This window comes from Uranotaenia lowii, chromosome 2, assembly GCF_029784155.1.
Source record: "Uranotaenia lowii strain MFRU-FL chromosome 2, ASM2978415v1, whole genome shotgun sequence".
NCBI classification, from domain to species: Eukaryota; Metazoa; Arthropoda; class Insecta; order Diptera; family Culicidae; genus Uranotaenia; species Uranotaenia lowii.
Genome location: NC_073692.1, coordinates 299,598,766 through 299,621,661, shown reverse-complemented (window position 1 = coordinate 299,621,661; position 22,896 = coordinate 299,598,766). Strand labels below are relative to the sequence as shown.

The following is a 22,896-nucleotide window of genomic DNA, read 5'->3' as shown; positions in this document are numbered from 1 at the left end:
CAAATCGAAATACTAAGCAAAAATTTTGACTTCGAAATCTGAAAACTATACGAAAAATCAGACTTAATTGAACGAAGGTAACATGAGTGAATGACTCGAATCGATCATTGTTGTGTGTACCGATTTTTGTCCAACCCTGGTTTGGAGCAATGCGGATAAGATGACTTCGATAAATATTAAGATATTAGGCGAACAAACATTGATCTCAAATAAAGGAACACAAAATAATAAATTAATAAAGAAAAAATGAAAACTCATCAAATAGTAACAATATTAGAGACAATAACTAAATAATAAATTCAGCTGTGCTTCGGAAAACTGTTATGAAATTTAAAAATCAATCATGTATTTTATTTCTTTGCTCAAATAGTGAGGCAGATACATCAATCATATTGTCAATTTGTTGGCACTATTAGGTTTACAATATGATTGTATAGACATACTGTTGAGCGTTTAAGAAAAAAGTAGAAAAGTATTCTTGATTATATCAGTGTGGTTTCATTGATGGAGAGTTTATATTCTTGTAATGTAATGGTTACTAACTTTTTTGTCAAATTATCTGAATGAATTCTAATTACCTTACGAAAGCTATTGTCTTGCATTTCTTCATTGACCAGGAATGAACTCAAATTTACACCAATATTGCTCAGATAATTACTCATTAGTCGAGTAGTTTGAGTCTACGCTGGTGAAGATGATGTAAATGGTGATACGGTCAAAATTTGGTCGATATAAACTTGACGTATTTCTTTCAATTTTGCATTTAAAAAACCTGAACACCCCTCATTTTAAAGGTGTGTGTGTGTAGAATGTTGCTCCTATTTTGATTTTGGAATTAACTCTTCAGTTGTCAAAATGCCGTCCAAGGAAGAAGAGCAGCTTATCAAAATTTTGCTCGCGCATCGCGGAAATCAGAGCTTCTCGCACGCAAAGCTGGCAAAATAGCTAAAAGTTGCCAAATCAACCGTTATAAATGTAATTAAAGTGTTTGGGGAACGTTTGTCGACAGCCAGGAAGTCTGAATCGGGGGGAAATCGAAAACCGGAAGCCGCTGAGACGACAAAGAGAGTTGCCGGTAGTTTCAAGCGAAACCCTAACCTCCCTCTCCGAGATGCCGCAAATAAGCTGAGTGTATCGTCTACAACCGTGCATCGAGCCTAAAAACGAGGCGGACTATCGACTTACAAGAAGGTAGTGACTCCAAATCGCGATGATAAACAAAATACGACGGCCAAAGCGCGATCCCGGAGGCTGTACACGACGATGCTGACGAAGTTTGCCTGCGTGGTAATGGACGACGAAACCTACGTCAAAGCCGACTACAAGCAGCTTCCGGGACATGAGTTTTATACGGCAAAAGGAAGGGGAAAGGTAGCAGATATTTTCAAGCACATGAAACTGTCAAAGTTCGCGAAGAAATATCTGGTTTGGCAAGCCATCTGTACCTGTGGCTTGAAAAGCAGCATTTTCATAGCTTCCGGGACTGTCAATCAAGAAATTTACGTGAAAGCTTGTTTGAATAAACGTCTCCTGCCTTTCCTGAAGAAACATGGTTGTTCCGTACTGTTTTGGCCGCATTTGGCATCTTGCTATTACGGTAAAAAAGCCATGGAGTGGTACGCCGCAAACAACGTGCAGGTGGTTCCCAAGGACAAGACCCCTCCCAACACGCCAGAGCTCCGCCCAATTGAGAAATACTGGGCTATTGTCAAGCGGAACCTAAAGAAGACCAAAAAACTGCTAAGGACGAGCAGCAGTTCAGGGCAAACTGGCTTTCTGCGGCGAAGAAGGTGGACAAGGTGGCTGTACAAAATCTGATGGCAGGGGTTAAGCGTAAGGCCCGGCAATTCGGATTTGGAAAAGCGGAAGCCTAACTGAATATTTTTCCTGAATTTTATACTAATTAAACATGAAAAAGAAATTTAATTTGATTTTTTAAATAAACGATTTCAGTGAAATCGGCATTAAAGCGCTAATCGCTAATTTGTCTGCTCCGTTTTTGTTAGATAATTATCGTTTTCATTTATTTTTTCACCAAACTTTTGTACCAGTAGATAGACAAACGCCACCACAAGTAATCAGTCAAGGAAGAATGCTGATACATGCTTTTTTCTAGTGTCTGGCGTTAAATCGCTAATCGCTAAATAAGTCCGCTACTTTTTTGTCGACAAATTTATTTTCTTACGGGATTTCAGTTGAAAAAAAGGATAAACAAACACTACTAGGTGCAATTATTCAAACTGGAATGCTGATAAATGTTATTTTCTTTAATGTGATGGAGTTTTTTGAGCCGTAAGTTCTCCAGGAATAAAGTTAAAAAATTAATATAAAAACAAAAATGCAGCGGACTAACTAGCGAATAGCGTTTTAATGCCGACCTCTGGATTTCACCTATTTACACGCGCTTTCCCTTGACCAAATTTTGATCGTATCACCTTTTACTCAAAAGTTTCGAGTCAAAACACCTTCCAGGAAGACCTAGTCGATGAAAGTGAATACAAAATATCCTCCAGTTTCAGAGTAAAAAAATCCGAATTGCAACGTCCCAATTGCAGATCTTTTTATTGTTAAGCCTAGTCCACACTCGGCAACTTGAACTGCGATTTCGGTTGCTGAGACTTGTTTATGTTTATATTTGATGAGATGCACGTCTCAAGTCTCCCGACAAGTATGGGAGAACATCAGCAACCAAGATGTCCTAAACATAAACAAGTCGCAGCAACCGAAATCGCAGTTTAAGTTGCCGAGTGTGGACTGACTTTAGAATATGGGTTACTGTGCACCCCTTGTGGCTAACATATTTATAGCGTAATCGTCTCGTTTAGCTTCAATGTCGTGCGCAACGGACGGTTTAGTTCAAAGTTTGCTTTTCTCACGGTTAAACGTAGATTTACACTATAAATAGTTGCGCATGTTTTATTTCCTCGGGGTAAAACCGTTCCCATCGTATCACTTTCCGGTGCTTTCCGTGCGGCCAACGCCGATTCCTCTGCGAACCTGTCCACCTCGGAATCTGTCGAATTCTGAGCGGAAGCCAGAACCAGTGATGGCGAAGTGGTCAGCTCTGCCTCTACATTGAAGAAAACTAGTAAGGCTGGGTAAAAGCATCCCAGTTGGCTAGTGATTTTTGGTATTGTTTGCGAAGGTATCACGAAAAGGGCACCGTGACTTCCAAAGTGTCAGCGCTGAAAAAGTTGTGCAACTTGAATCTGCGGAAAGGTGACAATTAGGAATCGCATCTTTGTGAAACAGAACAACTTTTTGATCGGCTGCAAAGGGCTGGGTAAGAGCTGGAAAATTTGCTGAAAAATCCCGATGATTTTGTGAAATTTGCCCGAATTGTATGGTGGATTAGTGACAGCGCTTGAGGGACGATCGGACGAGGATTTAACAATCCAGCTGGTGAAATCCAAACTTTTGGATGAATGGGAACGCCGAAAGGAACGTTTGGGTGATTCATCCGGAGAAGCGAGAGGGCCGAAGAGCGAATTCGGTTCGCAAAGAGCCATTGGGTGGAAATCGGAAGTGTGACGTTTCCAGTGTCGAGAAAAAGGCATTTTGAACGCGATTGCCCAAATGTGGATGACAAGAAGAGAAAATGTGAGCCGCAGATAGCCAAGGGAACAACAGAGCGAAATGCAGTGCTATTTCCCAGTAAACATGAATCGGCAGAGAGGTAACTCAAATCGACAGAGAGATCGTATCGATCTCTCTTGCGATTTTGCATCAGAAGAGAGGAACACACCATACGCGCAGGGATGTCAACCTTCCAGATTTTGTCTGGATCTTCCTGACTTTTTGACCTCCGGCCAGACTTTTTTTTTGTATCCAGACTTCCAGATTTTTAGTATTTCTTCCAGACAATTCCAGACATTTTTTGATTGACAAAGTTTTTTTTTAAATTTTAATCTATTTTGGCGTCATTGACTACTTTAACTGACTGGGGTGGAGTAGAATTGTTCGAGCTCACTTCGCTCTAATCAACAGCCCAGTAATTTTCTTTCCCACAGAATGACTCTGACCAAATTTGAATCATAATCGTCCGAATTCAGACGAAAACTGTCTACTATTTTGACATTACTCGGTCCGAACGTGCATACTGGGAGAATTTGGAATCATTTCGCCCCGAACTTATTTCATCACTGAGCTGTGTGAAAAAGCATATCCAAATACAATGCGACCAGCCAACGGCCATGTGTCATTCTTTTCTTGGTGTTTCCGTGGCATGAAAACACGCGTTCTTGCGTCCCGTCCGCGGAAAGTGACTGGGTTTTCGGAAATTTTCCCAAGTTTGAGAATTTTCTAAAAGGAATGATAATAAGAATCAATTTTTGAACTGGTCGGTGAAATGATCAGAAAAATTTGATGTTCGGGCTTTTTTTTCCCCCGACTAGCTCTACACTACAATGTTCCAGACATTTATACCCATTTCCAGATATTTTGGCCCAATTGTTCCAGACATTTTTTGAAAATAGGTGGCAACCCTGCATACGCGTGCCTTGGGTGAGTGACACGAAATAATCTAAGACACGCCCTCCAGAGAAACACATGAAAACACCCCGAATCGTGTTTGTATGTTTCTCTTCGGAGACGCGTGTTTTCCTGCGAAGTCGACTGCTACGATTGAAAGCACGCATATAAAATAATATGGAGATAAATGCGACCACACCGTACGAGAGTACGATTCAAACTGATTTCGCTTGTACGCAGGGTTGCCAACATATATTTTCAATAATCAGGGAACTGGTGAAATAAAAATCAGGCAAAATCAGGCTACATAAATAACGGAAATTCCTCTAAAAGTGATGACCTTTTTTTTTTTTTGGTCATCACTCTACATTTTTACTGTGTTGTGGGCCTACTTGGTTGCATAATTCTACTGAATCAAAGCCGAAAGATTCCTTTTCATTCCTATTTTAAGATATGAATTAATGGGAATCTTTCGATTGGTTTCATTCAGCCACATTTTCGCTTTTTAACTTCAGCAATGGTACCTAATTTAGTTCCTTACTACCCATTTTTCATCACATTCGTAAAAATCAGGCATTTTTTGAAAAATCAGGGAAATTCAATGGCTTTTCAGGTTGTCAGGCAGAGCCTCGAAAAATCAGGCAATCCCTGAAAAATCAGGCATATTGGCATCTCTGCTTGTACGCATTCGTATTCGTTGCCTCTAGGTATCTCGGCAGGACAAACCAAATGAGAATATTTGCGTTCTTGGTGTGTCGCCGAAATTAACCGTTTTATTCTAAGTTCGGTGACTCAACTCTCAATTTTTTGCATGCTCTGTCGATTTTTGAGAGGACGCGCTTACTGGGTTATGGCTTGGAGAAAACGACCAAAGTGCTGTGTGATCGACAGTAAGGCCAGCAACCATATGTGGTACGAGAAAGGAGCGTTTACGTTGCTCAAGGAAAATTGTGATCGGGATGTTGCTCTCACGGATGACTCAGTAGTCAGTAGTAAAGTCTGCCGGATGTGGTACGGTTGTGCTGACTGGTGTTGGTACCTGCAGTGGAACCGTGATAATCACCTTGACGGATGTTTTGATTGTGACATTTGTGACCAATCAGGGAAAGTAGTGGTGGAGGGCACACGGTCAGGCGATTTGTACCTCCTGAAAGTGGTGGAGACTATTTAAAGTGCGAAACTCAGCAGATAATTAAGTCTTCTCAACACCAGGCAGTGGCACCGGAAGAATGAACGTCGTAAGCTAGCGTTTACCAAGCGTGAGTGCACCGATGAAAAGCTGTGAGCTTGATAATTTGGACCCAGTTCGCGCGTTCTCTCAGAAATCAACAGAGCATGCAAAAAATTGAGAGTTGAGTCATCGAACTTAGAATAGAACGGTAAATTTCAGCGACACTCCAAAAACGCAAATATTCTGATTCGGTTTGTCTTGCCGAGATACCTAGAGGCAACGAATACGAATGCGAACATGCGAAATCAGTTTGAATCGTACAATCGTACGGTGTGCTCGCATTTTATCCCCGTGTTTTTTATATGTGTGCTTTCAATCGTAGCCGTCGACTTCTCAGGCAGGCAAACTCGCGTCTCGAACATACAAACACGATTCGGATTGTGTTCGTGTGTTTCTCTGGAGGGCGTGTCTTAGATTATTTCGTGGCACTCACCCAAGGCACGCGTATGGTGTGTTCCTCTCTGCCGATTAGATGATGCAAAATGGCCAGAGAGATCGTTACGATCCCTTTGTCGATTTGAGTTACCTCTCTGCCGATTCATGTTTACTGGGGAGGAGCAGTTTACCCCTGCAATGTCGGCAGAAGATCCTTCGTGCGTGAAGGAGGAGTCCGATGGGTTCGGAAGGTTCAGGTTTGGTCACTCAAATGGTAGTGGAACCAGTGTCGTTTGCCGAAGCAAAGAAATATCCGGAACGTAAAGTTTTTATTGAGTCTGATGAGGCGGCAAGGTACAAGACACGTATCTTGACTCAAGGCGATAAGCAGCATTGCGCGGTGGATTCCGACGGAGTAGTCGTTCCGGTGATTCGCCATTGGACTGGCGACTGGAAGCTGAAACTCGATGGTGCCAAGGGCCGAAAGCTCAAGAAGTTCTCAGATGCTGACTTGCCTGGTGGCCCAGGTTCTCACGAGACAACTACAGGAGTTGTGGTTTGCTTTGCTGGAGGAGCTGCTGCTTATGGGCGAGCTGAAGGAAATCAGACTCTCGTCCATGGAGGCAGCGTATGAGGCAGAATCAGGAGTTAAGTTGCCTTGTGACCCTACAATCCTTTAAGAACTCTGCATAATCTTGAAGCATTAGAAGCTCTAGGAAGTATAAAATGGCTCCCCCGAATGATTTTATTTTTTGGAAGGACCTCCGCCGCACCGTACCAAATGACAGAGCATACACATGGTCAAATTTCTCCTGAAAGTGACTGACAAAGCTTGATCGGCTGCTGACGGCAGGTACAACTAATTGAACGACTTGCTGGCAGAGAAAACGGGCTTGCTGGCAGGAGCAACAATAATAATAAACGCTTTTCTTTCTCGTCTTCGATCGTTTGAATGCGATTGGTGAATGTTTGACAATGAAATTCTTTTAGCTTCAAACGGCTGGGTCAATTGAGTTTGACGAACCAAGAGGCTTCACAGTCACAGTTATTTGACTAATGACGATGACAGTTGCCAAGTTTGGTTGTGATAAACAGCGTCTACTCTTTCCATAGCTTGTCTTCAACCTTCGTGTGGACGTTAGACTTACTCTTCACTAGAGTTATCAATTCCATAATCTCGGCCATGGTCACGATCAGTTGACCACAAACTGGTTATTCCCGCAAATTTGGCAAACTCGAGAGCTCGTCGATCTACTTTTGGATCACTTCGATAGGGGGTTTGATAAATTCAAAAATAACCCCAAATCGACTGAGTCTGCTGGGCAGCTACTTGAAAGGAGAATTGTTTTCAATCAAGTGAACAAGGATTTCTCCCTTCTCCACCTTCACATCTGCATTTTTTACGAGCTATTACTACTCATGCCTAATGGATCTTAATACAAGGAGAAAAAAGGTATCTAAGCCTATAAGCAAGGTTGCCGAAATGCCAGAAAAATCTATAATTCCACAGAATTTTGAGCAAATTTTCATCACAGAATCTGTTTCACAGAACACAGAATTTTGGAAATATTAACAAATTTCACAGATCTTTTTTTTGATAAAATACGTATTTTCAAAGTTATATTTATTTGTCAGCCTAAATTTTTGGAGATTGTTTATTCGAATTCATGAATTTTTAATGAAGTTAACGTTGTTTCCATCACAGAAAACCATCACAGAAATTTTCGGTAAAATCACAGAAAGTATTTTTTTTTTTTGCAAAAAACACAAAATTTTTTCGGTAACCTTGCCTGTAAGCCGTCAAGAGGAGAAGTTGCATTGCATTAAGATTTTCGAGTAGAGTCTTTCAAAGTGAATGTAAGCAATTGATTGGATAAATAATCGTTCCCATATACCTGGCTGTGTCATCTGCGGGGTATCTGACACAGAAGACGGTTTCTTGTGTCTCTCTGGTGTTTTATTGAATAACTCTACACTGTTAATTTAAACTCGGGATATCCACGTCCGAAACCTATGACATAATTGAAAAAACTTTTGAAGATGCTATCTCGAGCCAAATGATAGATTTGAAGTTTCGATGCTCATACAAATATTTAAATTGACAGAAACTCCGTGTTTATTGTTAAAGGGAATCTTCATAACAAAAAAAAATCTGCCATATCACGACATATGTTAATTTTTTAAAGTTTACAAAAATCGCACAGTCCGAAAAAATAAAAGTTAACAGAACAATAAAACAAAAAGCTCAAAACATATTAGGTTACAAAAAAATCACTTAAACAATGCAGCAATGTTCATCTACGATTTGATTTGACGAATCGTGACCCCCCTTAAAACATGTTCTTGGATTATGTATTCGGATAAACATGAAAGCATGAAGCTACAAAACATAAGTACGTGTCGAAACAATACAAAAAAAACCAGAACGAAAATGCGTTTTTGTACTGTATGGATTAATTTATAGTAGGTACGTTTTATTTTTATTTTTGGTGTGTTTGCTTAGCATTCGACATTCTACTTACTATTAGCATCTCGCTTTTCACAAACCACTTTACCGTCCGGTCCTACAGGAAAAGTGTATATTGCATGTGTTTAATTTCTGCTGGTTTTTTTTTTCAAACGGTTTAGATATTGCTATGAATTTTGAATTTTTCATTCGATTGAGTTTTCAGAAACTTGACTTTAAACGAACGGTTTGAGAGTGTAATTTTGTGAGTCCTGAACGGTACCAATTTTCGGGTTACCAATTGAAATTTTGATTTCGAAATTTGTTTTTTTCAACATAAAAAAATCAAACCTAAAATAAAGACCAAGAATCGGATAAATAATACATGATGGTCCGAGTAAAAACGAAAGAATAACAAATCAAAAATGGGTTGGTCCACAATGGAAGGATTGCTCGGTTCCATCCTGGATCTCCCCGAGGGGTAAGTGCAAGTTTGAAAAATGAAACTACACCGATGAGTTCCTGATTGTTTTGGATGGTTGAAATCGATGACGGGGGTGGTGGTGGTGGTCAGAGAACGGATTGATGGAACAACCAACTTACCTTCCTGCACCTCGATGCCTTCTGCTTTGAGCAGTTCCCGGAGCTTTTGGATTTCTTCCTTGAGCTCCCGGATGAGTTTGGCGTTCGCGTCTTCGTTGACGACGGCCTTGCAGACAATCTGTTTGGCACGATCCGCGTATCTTTACGTGAAGAAGAAAAGACCATTAGATCAAATAAAAAAATTAACAATAAAAAACAATGAGTAAAAAAACTTTCCGAAAACACACAAAGCTTACCTCAACGTGCTCAGCGTTTCGTCGTAGTTGATGTCGGCCGGCGAAATGGCGGCAATCATGGCCGTTTTGGAATTTCCGCCGAGATTTTCGCGCAACAGCCATGTCAAGACGGAATCACGGTACGGAATAAAGTCCGCCTTTTTGGACTTTTTGTTCTTGGATGCCTGCGGCAGCGTATTTGTTTTTTTTTATTATTTCGAAAGAAAGATTGTAGAGGTAAGGGAGAGAGAGCAAAGTTGACGTCAGTACACAGTGTTAAATTGCGGTGTGAAAAGATTGGAAATAATAAGATATGCACAAGATGACAATGAAAGCGTAAACAGGGCCTGCGATAGTGATAGGATGCTGGATAATCACATTTTCGTGTTTGTTATTGTGGGGGGTGGATTGAGTGCTTCATTTTCTGCGAAATCGTTGTGAGTTTATTGTGATGCAGGCGGCGAAAGCTTTCTTGGCATGAGATAGTTGATTTGATAAAATTAGAATATGTATAAACATTATTTAAAGTTTATCGGCAGATATTGAAAAAGTTTTTGCGAACGAATACCTAATAAATTTTTATTATCATCTTATTTGTACAATGAAACACGTTAAATCATCGAAATTTGAAATGTTCTCAAACTCATGAAACTTTTAAAAAATGTTCGAGAAAAAAAAGTGGCTCCAGAGATTAATTTAGATACAGTAGTTTTTCGATTTTATCACTATTAGATTTTATCAACGCTCGCCAAATTCACGCTCGATTTTATCACGCTTTTAAAGAAATCATTCAGAAACCATTTCCAAGACCTTTATTTTCGTTCAAAAGCGTAGAGCTACTTTGTTCATGATATTTGTTATGGTTTTAGTTATGAAAATGCCATTGAACTGCTTATTTAAGCTGTATAGTGTTTAAAATCGTCATTTAGATTTTAGAATCACTTGTTATAATCGACATAAGTATTTTATTGTCACGCTAATGCTAGTGTTGTTATTTGTGCTTGGTTAGCCGCTTTAAAAAAGTAAACTTTTTTGGTTAGCGAATCATATAAAGATGTGGATGAATTTGAGCGTTTTTGAAAAGAGATACATTTATCTGATTTCTTTGTTGAATTTGTTTATTTGAAACGGTGGCGTGCGCAATCCTGATTTGACAGCCTTCAGTATTGTCTAAATGGATAATTTTGCAAGATCAAAATGAAATTCTGCTAGCTTTACCTTAAAATATGTAAAAAGGACTAACACTTCTGTTTTTCTACATATGAAAAACGGATTATCTGCTCTCAAAGCAAAGTTCGAGAAACACACTTTAAAAGTCTTAATTGAGCAAATTTCAAAATATTTTTCGAAAAGGTAAACTTTTTACTTAATCAAAGGTGTGAAAATTAAAATATTGAAATTTGAAATTTGCAGAAGATAATTTTTTGGTGTATCTTTTCCAAAATCGAAATAAGAGATAACGACTGTTAAATTTTCATAAAAACTAGATTATTACCTTCAATTAGATGTAGACTATCAAATGGAGAATCTACATGGTTTTATTTCAAGAAAAAATCTCAAAATTGCTATAGAGAAGAATAATTTGAACTGAAATCGATCCTTTGTGTTTAGTAATCTTTGATAATTACATATAATTATTAGAATTTGATAATTACAGATAAGTATAAATATAAACTATTATAAAGACAATAAAAATACTTTTTCCCACTTTAATTTTTAGTTTCGCCAAATTCACGATTTCACCATATTTACGGAGAATTTTTTTTTTTGACCGTGATAAAATCGAAAAACTACTGTATAGGTAATTCCAAATTGGAATACTGAATTCTGCGTCTCAATTGAATTTCGATGTTAAGAATAATGAACAAGAAATTCTGATTTGTTTCTCTGGCTTATGATTTGCTATCTGGCAGTGATACAGAAAATACACAGTATATATTCGGCATACTTAAAGCACTGATCACACTGACATGACACTGACATGACACATAGAACAAAAATTCAACCATTTTCTGTCTAATTTCTGTCAGATTTTGTAAGTTCGCAATACCGACGGCAGGTTGCGAACCTGAAAAATTTGACTGTAGGAAAAATGTACCTGTTTAGTCCGATTTTATCGTAGAAATTAACTGATTTTATTTTAAAGTTGGGTGGCATTTCCTAACTGGGATAGCAAATCGATCGATGCACACTCTGGAATCGATATTGCGTACTGTTGAAAAAATTATTCAGAAAACGAAATCGAGTGTCCAGTCAGTATGGTCAGTGCTTAAAGAGTGTTCCATTATGTCTAAGCACAATTTTGATACAACCCTTTTCATTCCGGATAACGCCTATACAGTTGATTTCTGCTGTGTGATATTGTTTACAGTTAAACTTAAAACTCTGTGTGTCGTGAGCTTCAGTTTTCATAATTTTCGTGAAAATAAAAAGCGTTTTCCCGGAAAAGCACAAAAATATCGTGCACAAATAGTGTACATTCCCAAACATTTCTTTAAGTCACTTGGTGAAAATGGAAGAAGTAAAATTTGGAGCGGTCTGAAATTCGCTTCGGAAGTTTTGTGGACAAAAAAATATGGGCGGAAACCGGGTCCGGTGGACAAAACTTTGGACCTGAAAGTCATACGTGCTTACGTCTCAGTAGGAAGACCGCCTCAGTTCGGGACGTGGCAAAAAAGTAGGATCCCCTCTTCGCACCGTTCATCGTGCCAAGGTAAGATTGGATCTAAAGATATATAAGAAGCAGATGAAGTCGAAGCGGAGTCTAAAACAAGCTGCTTCTGTCAATCCAAGAGCTCGTAAATTATATCTAGAGTTTGTTTTGATTAGGTTGTATGAACCAATTTAAACAAACTTGAGTTATTTGCAGCAAACGATCGATAAACATGTATTTTGTCTTTGGTAAAAAGAATGGCTTCATTTTATCATTGAATAACTTTGACACAATGATTTGAAAGGACGTATGATGACTTTCTCATTTTTGAGTGAAATTTGGTTTTTGCGTCATTCTACGTGGCCGTGTATTTGCTGTGATGCAAAAGGTAGCTGGCCTGGCAGACGATATTATTTTGCTCGCCCAAATACAACAAGACATGCAGAGCAAACTCGACGACCTCACCGAAAGCTCCAAGGCAGCAGGTCTCAAAATCAATGTCGGAAAGACCAAATCGATGGAAATCAATACAGAAAATCGTTCCAATTTCGAGGTAGCTGGACAACAGGTTGAGACAGTGGAGTGCTTCCAGTATCTTGGTAGCCAGATTACGCCTGATGGTGGTACCAAGAAGGACATCGAAACCCGGATCAGAAAAGCCCGATTTGCGTTTGCGAGTCTCCGAAACATCTGGTGGTCACGCCAGATCTCTCTACGAACTAAGATCCGAATCTTCAACTCAAACGTCAAATCCGTATTGCTGTACGGGTGTGAAACTTGGTGCACATATGCGGTGACGACGCGAAAACTGCAAGTGTTTGTGAATCGCTGCCTGCGGAACATCATCCGCGCTTGGTGGCCTGGCAACTGGATCTCAAACGTTGAACTTCATCGCCGGTGTCATAAAAAGGCACTAGAAATCGAGATTCGGGAACGTAAGTGGAGATGGATTGGGCACACGCTGCGAAGAGATGAAAACGAGATTTGCAGAGAGGCGCTTGACTGGAATCCAGATGGGCATCAAAGAAGAGGCAGGCCCAAAAGCTCGTGGCGGCGAAGTCTAGCCGCTGAAATCCGCACAGTTGACGAGAACCTTGGCTGGCAGCAAGTGAAGACGCTGGTTCCGGATCGCCAGCAGTGGAGATCTTTTATCTCAGCCCTATGCGCCGGTTAATCGGCGCTGGACCCTTAGGTAGGTAGGTAAAAGGTGGCTAAAAAATTCCAATACGAGCGATTGGCAATAGAAACACATAAAACCCATGCCCATACTGAGTAAAATTAGCGTGTTGTTATTATTAAACCGACATCGGTTAAAATGCGCCAAGCGTACATTTTTATGTTAAGAGCACCCAAAAACGAGAAAAGCAAACGCAACATGCAACAAGAGTTGCCAAACGGGCTACGCGGAACAGATCCGCCATTTCGTTGAAAACACCGTCGTGAACAGACGAAAAAAGTGCCTCCGCAATCGGGAAGCGGTGTCAGCTATCGGAGACCACGTGGATTGCCGAGAAAGCAGAAACCCGCTCCAGAGCGTGTTCCCAAGCCAAAGGGAAGGTGACTCCCAGCATCGGTGTCGTAGAATTGGCCGAAGAAAAGAAAAAGAAATCCGACGATGCGAGATGGCCAGAAGGGGAGTTATTAAGGAAAAAGGAAAAAAAGGAAAAATTAAAGAGACACAAAACCAAGTTGCGTAAGGCTCTCTTTTCCCCTTATCTTCAACCGCCTTTCGGCGCGACAGTTTCGGGCAGTGGCTCGCGAACCGATCAGCCGAAGGAGGAAACAGCAGCCCCCTGGTAGTCCCCAGGAGGCGCCACAGGCGAAGGGCGGCCGGATAGCAGCAGAGGTACCAAGGTGCCATCCAATCGGCCTCAGGCGTAGGGCGGCCGAATAGCAACAGAGGTACCAAGGTGCCATTCAATCGGCCCCAGGCGTAGGGCGGCCGAAAGAGCAGCAGAAGTACCAAGGTGCCATCCAATCGGCCCCAGGCTTAGGGCGGCCGAAAGAGAGCAGAGGTTCCGAGGTACCATCCAATCGACCGCGTAGGGCGGCCGCATAGCAGCAGAGGTACCAAGGTGCCATCCAATCGACCTCAGGCGTAGGGCGGTCGAATAGCAGCAGAGGTACCAAGGTCCCAATCAATCGGCCCCAGGCGTAGGGTGGCCGAAAGAGCAGCAGCGGTACCAAGGTGCCAATCAATCGGCCCCAGGCTTAGGGCGACCGAAAGAGAGCAGAGGTTCCGAGGTGCCATCCAATCGGCTCCAGGCGTAGGGCGACCGCATAGCAGCAGCAGCACCAGGTGCCATCCAATCGGCCCCGGTGGTAGGGCGGCCGAATAGCAGCGGAGGTACCAAGGTGCCATCCAATCGGCCCCAGGCTTAGGATTCCAAAAAAGCAACAGAGGTTTCGAGGTGCCATCCAATCGGCCCCATGCGTAGGGTGGCCGAATAGTAGCAGCGGTACCAAGGTGCTATCCAATCGGCCCCAGACTTAGGGCGGTTGAAAGGGCAGCAGAGGTTCCGAGGTGCCATCCAATCGGCCCCAGGCTTAGGGCGGCCACATAGCGGCAGCGGCACCAAGTGCCATCCAATCTGCCCTAGTCGTTGGGCGGCCGAATAGCAGCAGAGGTTCCAAGGTGCCATCCAATCGGCCCCAGGCGTAGGGCAGCCGAATCGCAGCAGCGGTACCAAGGTGCTATCCAATCGGCCAAGGTTTAGGGCGGCCGAAAGGCCAGCAGAGGTTCCGAAGTGCCATCCAATCGGCCCCAGGCGTAGGGTGGCCACATAGCGACAGCGGCATCAAGTGCCATCCAATCTGCCCTGGTCGTTGGGCGGCCGAATAGCAGCAGAGGTACCATAGTTCCATCCAATCGGCCCCAGGCGAATTCTGTTTTCTTCAGTTTAAACTAGGGTTGCCATCCGTCCCGCAAAAGCGGGACATGTCCCGCTTTTTTGTTGAATGTCCCGCTGTCCCGCTTTTTGCTCAAAATGTCCCGCTTTTTTTCTTGGAAAACTTTTACAAAGTTGACTGACTAACACTGGAGAAAATCGAAATTTAGTCTCAATTTGAATTCTATGACGAACAGAAAATCATTCAAATACATCTTTTTCTCAAAATAAGTAGCAATTTTCATAGTTTATATAAGACAATACTGAATAACTTTAAAGCTCTGAGCATTACAGTTAGATTCTGATTAAGTTTAGTTTTTTTTCTTTATTATAGAGACTTTCAGCCTTGGGCTGGTTCGTCTCTTTTATTAGGTTTAGTGTTCTTGGAGCACGTTCAACTAATGTATGAAGAAAATATTGTTTTAGTTGTTTCCAAATAATTATAGATTTTAGAATTGAAGAGATTAAATTTTTCGTCGGCATCTTATTTAAATTGCCTTATATTACACCGTTTTCGACTCAATTGTCCAAAGTATATAATTCCATCCTTTTTTAATTGAAAAAAAAAAAAATACTTAAGAAACAAATTTTCATTCAAATTACACAAACGTTTTTTTACGCGTACCAAAAACCGTGTAAATAAAGTCCTGTAAGAAAAACTGAGAAAAATCAATCTGCGTTTCATTAAAATCCTTAGTGTATTTACAATGAACAATTTTGGCTGATGGTAAACATATGAATTTGTCTACACAATTAAGCTTTTTTAAGATTTTCTTAAGTGTCCCGCTTTTTTTGGCTGTGTCCCGCTTTTTTTCGTGAAATGTCCCGCTTTTTTCTGAAAGTATCTGGCAAGCCTAGTTTAAACGGCTTTCACTTACGCAGAGTCCTATGGATCGATATTTATTCTTCAAACAATGGTTCAATTGACACGTCATTAGCATAAAAGTGAGCGTTAAAAAAATAACGATAGCAATTATTTTGTGCAAAATAAATTTGGTATACAACAGCATACCGTTACAGATATTATGTTTTTTCTGGTTATTTTCTTCTCATTTTTGCAAATCAACTCGGAAAGCGGTAAAAAACAACAACGCTTTTAGCTGCTTCTGGCAGGCTACCGTCGTCGTCGTTTTGATGTGTTCAAGCGTGAAAGCAAGAAGTTCTACAAAAAAAAAGCCAGCAACAATTGCATCCATCCATGAGTTTCGCGTTTATGTGCCTCTCATTTGGAAGGTAGATTACATGTATTTTTTGTTGTTGCTTGCTTCTCTCAAATTCACTATTGCTGATTATACGGCTTTTTTCTGGTGAAAGCTTTTCAGGATATACAAGAAGCAGTAGCACAAAAACGCAAATCCAACGACATGGCAAGGAAGCGAATTGCAGACGAAAATAAAAACATTCGATGGCTTTTTCTTCCCATCACACCTGGTGGAAAAAAAATACTTACCGACTGTAGGTCGGAAAAACGGATGATGTTCGATGTTGAGAATGTTGTGGTGTGTATGTGGTGGGGGAGGGAACATTTTCGAGGGAGTATTTTTCCCGTTGAGTTCGAACAACCGGGAATGGGTGTTGTGAGATGCGTGTGAGTGTTTAGTGAATGGTTGGTTTGTTGTCGAGTGGCAATGGAGAGCAAATGGAGCGCGGCGGCGAGCATAAAAAAGGTGAATAAAATTGAGAGAATGGTTAAAAGGGTGATAGTTGGGTGGAACGTTAAAAATGTGGGCTTATGGATCAATGATTCAGGTGATTGTGAACTGATGTGTTGACTGACTGAATGACTAATAATTCTCAAAATGTTTTTAATGATCAAAAAACGGGGGAAACCACTTGCTTCAAAAAAGTGAAACCTTTTTTGACGATACTGAATCAAGTTCACAAATTTGAAAAACCAAATTCAATACAACGTTATGCTTTCTCCGAGATTATAATAGCATTTAAATTACGATTCGCCTCAATGTCGAATAGATAATATTCTAATCCTTTTCCTCAGAAAGTGGTTTCCCGTGTTTTCGTGGCCAATAAAAACAGAAAACCAAATCCATCAAAACGTAACTACTCACCACTTCGGCTAGTGCGGAAATGACCTTGCCGAGGGTGGTCAAACTTTTGTTGATGTTGGCACCCTCCTTTAGCCGGGTGCCCTTGGCCCCAGTCGAATCCGCCCGTTCGGAGCCGGCCAAATCGACCAGGCTGATTTTGGACACTTTTTCCGTGTCCAGGCCGGTCATTTTGTCGGACCGACGCTGGGTAAAGAATATAGTAAACACAGCATGGGAACGGGAACTCGTTTCATTCATATTGGTGGCGGCAACGGTTCTGCATTAGAAGAAAGAAAAGAGAGGCAACGATTATTAAGTGATTCATCACATTCAATGGCCCCACGACGACTTTTGGGCACCACAAATTTCGGGGATTAATTACCTCGCCTTGTTGCCTTCATCGATCAAATCGTGAATGTCCTGATAGGAAGTGACGGCTAGTTTCGACAAATCTTCCACGTACGGTCCGAGCAGTGGATGTTCGCGCACTTTGAGATTACCCTTGTTCTTCGGATTCAGCAGATCCCGAACCCGTTCGCAGTAGATTTCCATGTAGGACACCTCTACCGAGTATTTCAGATCATCCGATTCGGTTTCCTGTATTCGCAGGAACAGATCTTTGCAAATCATGGGTATGACGCCTTCCTGGCCCTCCTCCTGTTTGCCCATCATCGTGTACGATTTGCCGGCACCAGTTTGGCCGTAAGCGAATATGCACACGTTGTACCCATCGAAGGAGTGCTGCAACATCTCCTCTCCGATGTCGGAGTACACCATCGCTTGGGTTGAGAAGTCCGAGTCATGCGGCTGCAAGATAAGAAAAATCACATCAGTTAAGTTAGTATGTCATTTGAAGATTAGAATTATTCATTTCATTGGTGAACGCATGGAACTTTTATGAGTTTTATTGTTCCCAAAATCAATTGGGAGGCAATTCCAATTTTAAAGCGGAAATGTCTCTGTAAAATTTTTCAATATACCACATATTAAAGCATCCTTCCTCAGCGAGGAAAACTAGCGGGATTATTTTGTTTTCAATTTGTTTAAAATGTGTCTATCTATTTAAAACACATAAAAAACTTCATCTTGGACTGACGGAGCCAAGTTCGACATAAAATTTACAAAAACATTCCAAAAACTGTCCCTATTCATCTTAAAATGCTCAAGTATGCCTTCAAAATTCAAACAACGAATATGTTTACTTGTTTATTTGTGTAAAAACATCAATGGATCACATGTTGATCCTAATAATAACTTACTAAAATAATGAATTGAAACTTCTTAAATCTACAAAGTTCTCGAAACCATTAAAATTCTTCTTCGGAAAGTAGCCCTTGAAACGTCGAAGTCGATGTACTCGGCAAAGCGGTTGAAAGTTCTCAAAATTTCAATTGGAGCGCTGTTAGCTCCGTAGTTGTTAAGCCGGGTGGGAACATAGAGCTGCAGATTTGGTTCCTTAATCATCGAGGTCGCACACTGAGGGGAATAGCTCGTATGAGTGTTTAACTCCAGCCAATGGTCTAGGATAACTCCCAGATCGTTGATGTGGTATACCCGGGCGGTGGTTTCGTTCCCGAGAGCGTACTCTACGTGAAAAGGGTTTCGCTTGCAAGAAAATGAAATGACCGCACATTTGCTGTGGTTCAGAGGCAGGCAGTTGGTGTCACACCCGTGACCGAAGGTGTTGAACTGTTTTTGCAAGAGATCGATATCGCCTTGTCCATTGACGGTGTGGAAAAGTTTGAAGTCATCGGCATACGCAAGTTTTGGGCCATGCAGGAGAGTGATTACATCGATAAAATAGATGACAGAAATTATCGGTCCCAAGTGGCTTCCCTGGGGCACACCTAAACAAAGCCTTGAAAAGTTATTTCGAATTTGAACTAAACGTCTTCGAAGGGAATACCGTTTAAGGAAGAATCTAGAGGTGAGATATTTCCTACAGCCATATCCAGTTGCTTTTTGAACATTTTTTCCAGAAAGATCTCGGGTTGGTCTTAAAATTGCGCTGTAGCTGGCGGAGACAGTTTTGATAAAAACGCCTACTGCTTTTTTGTATGCCGTGTTCAGCTTCCGGTGTTCTTCCTTTGTGAAGAGGGACTTGTGCTTGCTGAAGTTACGAAGAGCACGGTTTTTAGCCGTCTTCAGCTTTCGCAGTTTATTAGTGACCCAGGGAGCTCGTGGGTTGGAAGGTAAGCTATGTTTCGGAACATGGCGGTTGATTATGTAGTTCATAGTATTTTAAGTCATTGAACTCACAAAGCTAATTATTTTTGTATAGTTTTAAGCAAATCCAACAATGTATGTGTCTACTTATGTTTCAGCGGCTACATCGGGATATATTGAGCTCATTTTCCCATTCCATAGAATCCAAGACGAGGGAGATAGCTTCGTAGTCGACGTTTTTGAAGTCTTGGTAGAAGGGGGGGTTTCCGAGCTAAGTCTATAGTCGCATTCCTGAAGCCTTCGTTTATGAAACAGAGATCTAGCACACGGCCGTTTTCGTTTTCGAAGCTGTTGATCTGGCGAAGATGTTGGAAGGAGCCGAGGAATAGGAGCGCATAGGATCTGGAAACAATAAGCCGCCATGGGAAGGGCGCCATTTCAAGCCAGGCATGTTTAAATTGCCGATAGCAAGTATGTCATCTTCGGGAGAGCAGATAGAGCTTACTTTGGAGAGGCAGCGCGAGAATGACTCTGTTACAAACAGGTCACTAGAACGATTAAGACGCATAAGTACAGTTTCCGATCACCGAGATCAATGCGGGCAAAAAGAAATGAACATGACTCATATCTAAGCTCCTGCACAGTTGCATTACCCATCATTTTCACCACTTTTGGCCAATCCTTTTTAAATTCTCCGATGTCATCAGCTGGTATTATGTATTTTCGTAGTTTTGGTCGTTTAGTCGTTTTTTTAGTACAAAACAGACCACCCTAGTGTTTTTTTTTTAATTAGTTGATCACCCAGGTGGTAAATCCTTATTACGGATTGCATTCCAAGGCACGGCGAGCGACCGAGTCCCCCCAGTATGCTACTCTGGGTCCATGGGTGCAATTGGACGACTCATGATACTAAGTACCCCTACGTCATAGTCGACGAAATCTCGCAAATCATGCGCGTTTAATAAGAATCAGGTAAGATGATGAACGGAGAGAGCGAGATATTTAGTCAACCAAATTTGACAAGCTAACGGAAGGTCTTTGGCCTCGTAACACTACAATTCAAAAGCAACGCGATCTTAGGGCGCGGTATAACCCTTATCTGGACTGATACGTGTGGTGAGACTTAAAAGGTCTCACGTACTCAGCTACGATCTTTCCTGCAGCAAAAGGAAGCGGAGATACCATTCGGGGTGGTCGTGACGGGATTCTAGCTTGGTAGTTTCTCAATCGGCTATGCCTTGGTGGTTCGAAATCCTGCGGGAGTTATTCAAATTTTAAATTTGAAGTTCTAACACAAATTTTAAAAATTATTCTAAGGCTTGAATTTGCTTTAAAATCAGCCTTTTTAATATGATAATATCTTAATGTGATTCTTTTTTTTAAACAATCTGTATTTTTCAAATTTTTAATCAATAAAGAATGCGATTACCAGTAAAAGCGCAAAATGTTAGATAGAATCACGCAAGCATCTCGTTCTACCTTTTGGACATTTTATGAATGAACCATGTAACATGGTGGCAACTTATTTTGAATTTTTCTGTTTTTTCGCATTTTTCCCCGCAGAATTTAATGAATTCCCGGCTCTAAAAGGTTAAAAATGGAATTTATTTGTGAAAAACAATTTTTTTGAACATATGAAAGAAAAGTTCTTCGCGCTTTTAATGCTTATAAAAAATTTGTAAAATTGTAAATGTCAAAAATTAGTAAATTAACAAAAGAAAATCTCAATATATTTTGGAACTCGACCACTTCAGAGCACTAAAAGGTATGTGCTGAGCTAAAAAATCTCGATTTTTCAAGAAGTTATCGACTTTTGCCCACATTATTCCCAAAGAATTAAGAATATTTATTTCGCTTTTGAGAAAAAAAATGAATTAATTTTGGAATTCAATTGTTTGTATAGGGGAAAAATGATCCATAAAGAATTTTCCCGGTTTTGATTTGAAATTCCCGGTTTTTTCCCGGTTTTCTCGGTCCCATTTTCAATTCCCGGTTTTTCCCCGGTTTTCCCGGTTCGCTGGCCACCCTGCGTATAGAAATGTGTAAACAAAAGGACGCAGCCAGTAGGATTCGATAAAAAAATATTCGATTCAAAATGACCGTTAACATTGGGTGTGCTTATAATTTCTGGAACAGTCTATACGTGTATTCTCTGTTGCTATGCGTTCCAAATATAAATATTTTTTTAGATCATGACCACAAAAATGTAAAATGCTGTGTATAATGGTAAGTCAATCAATCTGCCATTAAAGGGTGATACGGTCAAAATTTGGTCAAGGGAAAACGCGTGTAAATCGGTGAAATCGTTTATTTAAAAAATCAAATTTAATTTCTTTTTCAAGTTTAATTTGTATAAAATTCAGGAAAAATATTCAGTTAGGCTTCCGTTTTTCCAAATCCGAATTGCCGGCCCTTACGCTCAACCCCTGCCACCAGATTTTGTACAGCCACCTTGTCCACCTTCTTCGCCGCAGAAAGCCAGTTTGCCTTGAACTGCTGCTCGTCCTTAGCAGTTTTTTGGTCATCTTTAGGTTCCGCTTGGCAATAGCCCAGTATTTCTCAATTGGGCGGAGCTCTGGCGTGTTGGGAGGGTTCTTGTCCTTGGGAACCACCTGCACGTTGTTGGCGGCGTACCACTCCATGGCCTTTTTACCGTAATGGCAAGATGCCAAATCCGGCCAAAACAGTACGGAACAACCGTGTTTCTTCAGGAAAGGCAGCATACGTTTATTCAAACACTCTTTCACGTAAATTTCTTGGTTGACAGTCCTGGAACTTTGAAAATGCTGCTTTTCAAGCCACAGGTACAGATGGCTTGCCAAACCAAATATTTCTTCACGAACTTTGACAGTTTCATGTGCTTGAAAATATCTGCTACCTTTCCCCTTCCTTTTGTCTTATAAAACTCCTGTCCCGGAAGCTGCTTGTAGTCGGCTTTGACGTAGGTTTCGTCGTCCATTACCACGCAGTCAAACTTCGTCAGCATCGTCGTGTACAGCCTCCGGGATCGCGCTTTGGCCGTCGTATTTTGTTTATCACCGCGATTTGGAGTCACTACCTTCTTGTAAGTCGATAGTCCGGCTCCTTTTTTGGCTCGATGCACGGTTGTAGACGATACACCCAGCTTATTTGAGGCATCTCGGAGAGAGAGGTTAGGGTTTTGCTTGAAACTACCGGCAACTCTCTTTGTCGTCTCAGCGGCTTCCGGTTTTCGATTTCCCCCCGATCCAGACTTCCTGGCTGTCGATAAACGTTCCCCAAACACTTTAATTACATTTGTAACGGTTGATTTGGCAACTTTTAGCGATTGTGCCAGCTTTGCGTGCGAGCAGCTCGGATTTTCGCGCTGCGCGAGCAAAAATTTGATACGCTGCTCTTCTTCCTTGGACGGCATTTTGATAACTGAATAGTGAATTCCAAAATCAATATAGGAGCAACATTCTACACACCCACACACCTTCAAAATGAGTAGTGTTCAGATTTTTTAAATGCAAAATTGAAAGAAATACGTCAAGTTGATATTGACAAAATTTTGACCGTATCACTACTGATTCAGTCACAGTAGAAAAAGTTTGAATAATAGATTGAAAAGTTGATTTGGCACATTTTGCCTTCATTGAATTTTTAGAAGACGAAAGACAGAATTTTCGAAAAATTACTAAAGGTCGTCGTTTTTAGAATTTTTTATCAATCTAAATTGATCGAATATCCTAACACCTAAGTACATTCAACTAGTACCATTATTTTGAGTATTTTAACACAAAAATTTCGCAATAAAAATATATTCACAAGAACGAACATTTC

General features: G+C 41.0%; 1 protein-coding gene across 5 annotated transcripts in view; it reads right to left on the bottom strand.

Moving 5' to 3' along the window:
* LOC129749089 (kinesin-like protein unc-104) overlaps positions 1–22,896 on the bottom strand; it is a 212,100-nt gene that overhangs the window by 54,183 nt on the left and 135,021 nt on the right. For 4 of the 5 annotated variants that reach the window (XM_055743946.1, XM_055743945.1, XM_055743948.1 and 1 more), the window contains exons 3-7: positions 17,309–17,733; positions 16,948–17,203; positions 9,362–9,525; positions 9,126–9,265; positions 8,599–8,640 (exon numbers count right to left, since the gene is read on the bottom strand). In XM_055743946.1, the coding sequence (XP_055599921.1) occupies positions 8,599–8,640; positions 9,126–9,265; positions 9,362–9,525; positions 16,948–17,203; positions 17,309–17,733 (1,027 nt within the window). The remainder of the gene's footprint in view (positions 1–8,598; positions 8,641–9,125; positions 9,266–9,361; positions 9,526–16,947; positions 17,204–17,308; positions 17,734–22,896) is intronic. The other variant, XM_055743949.1, reaches the window with a different exon arrangement.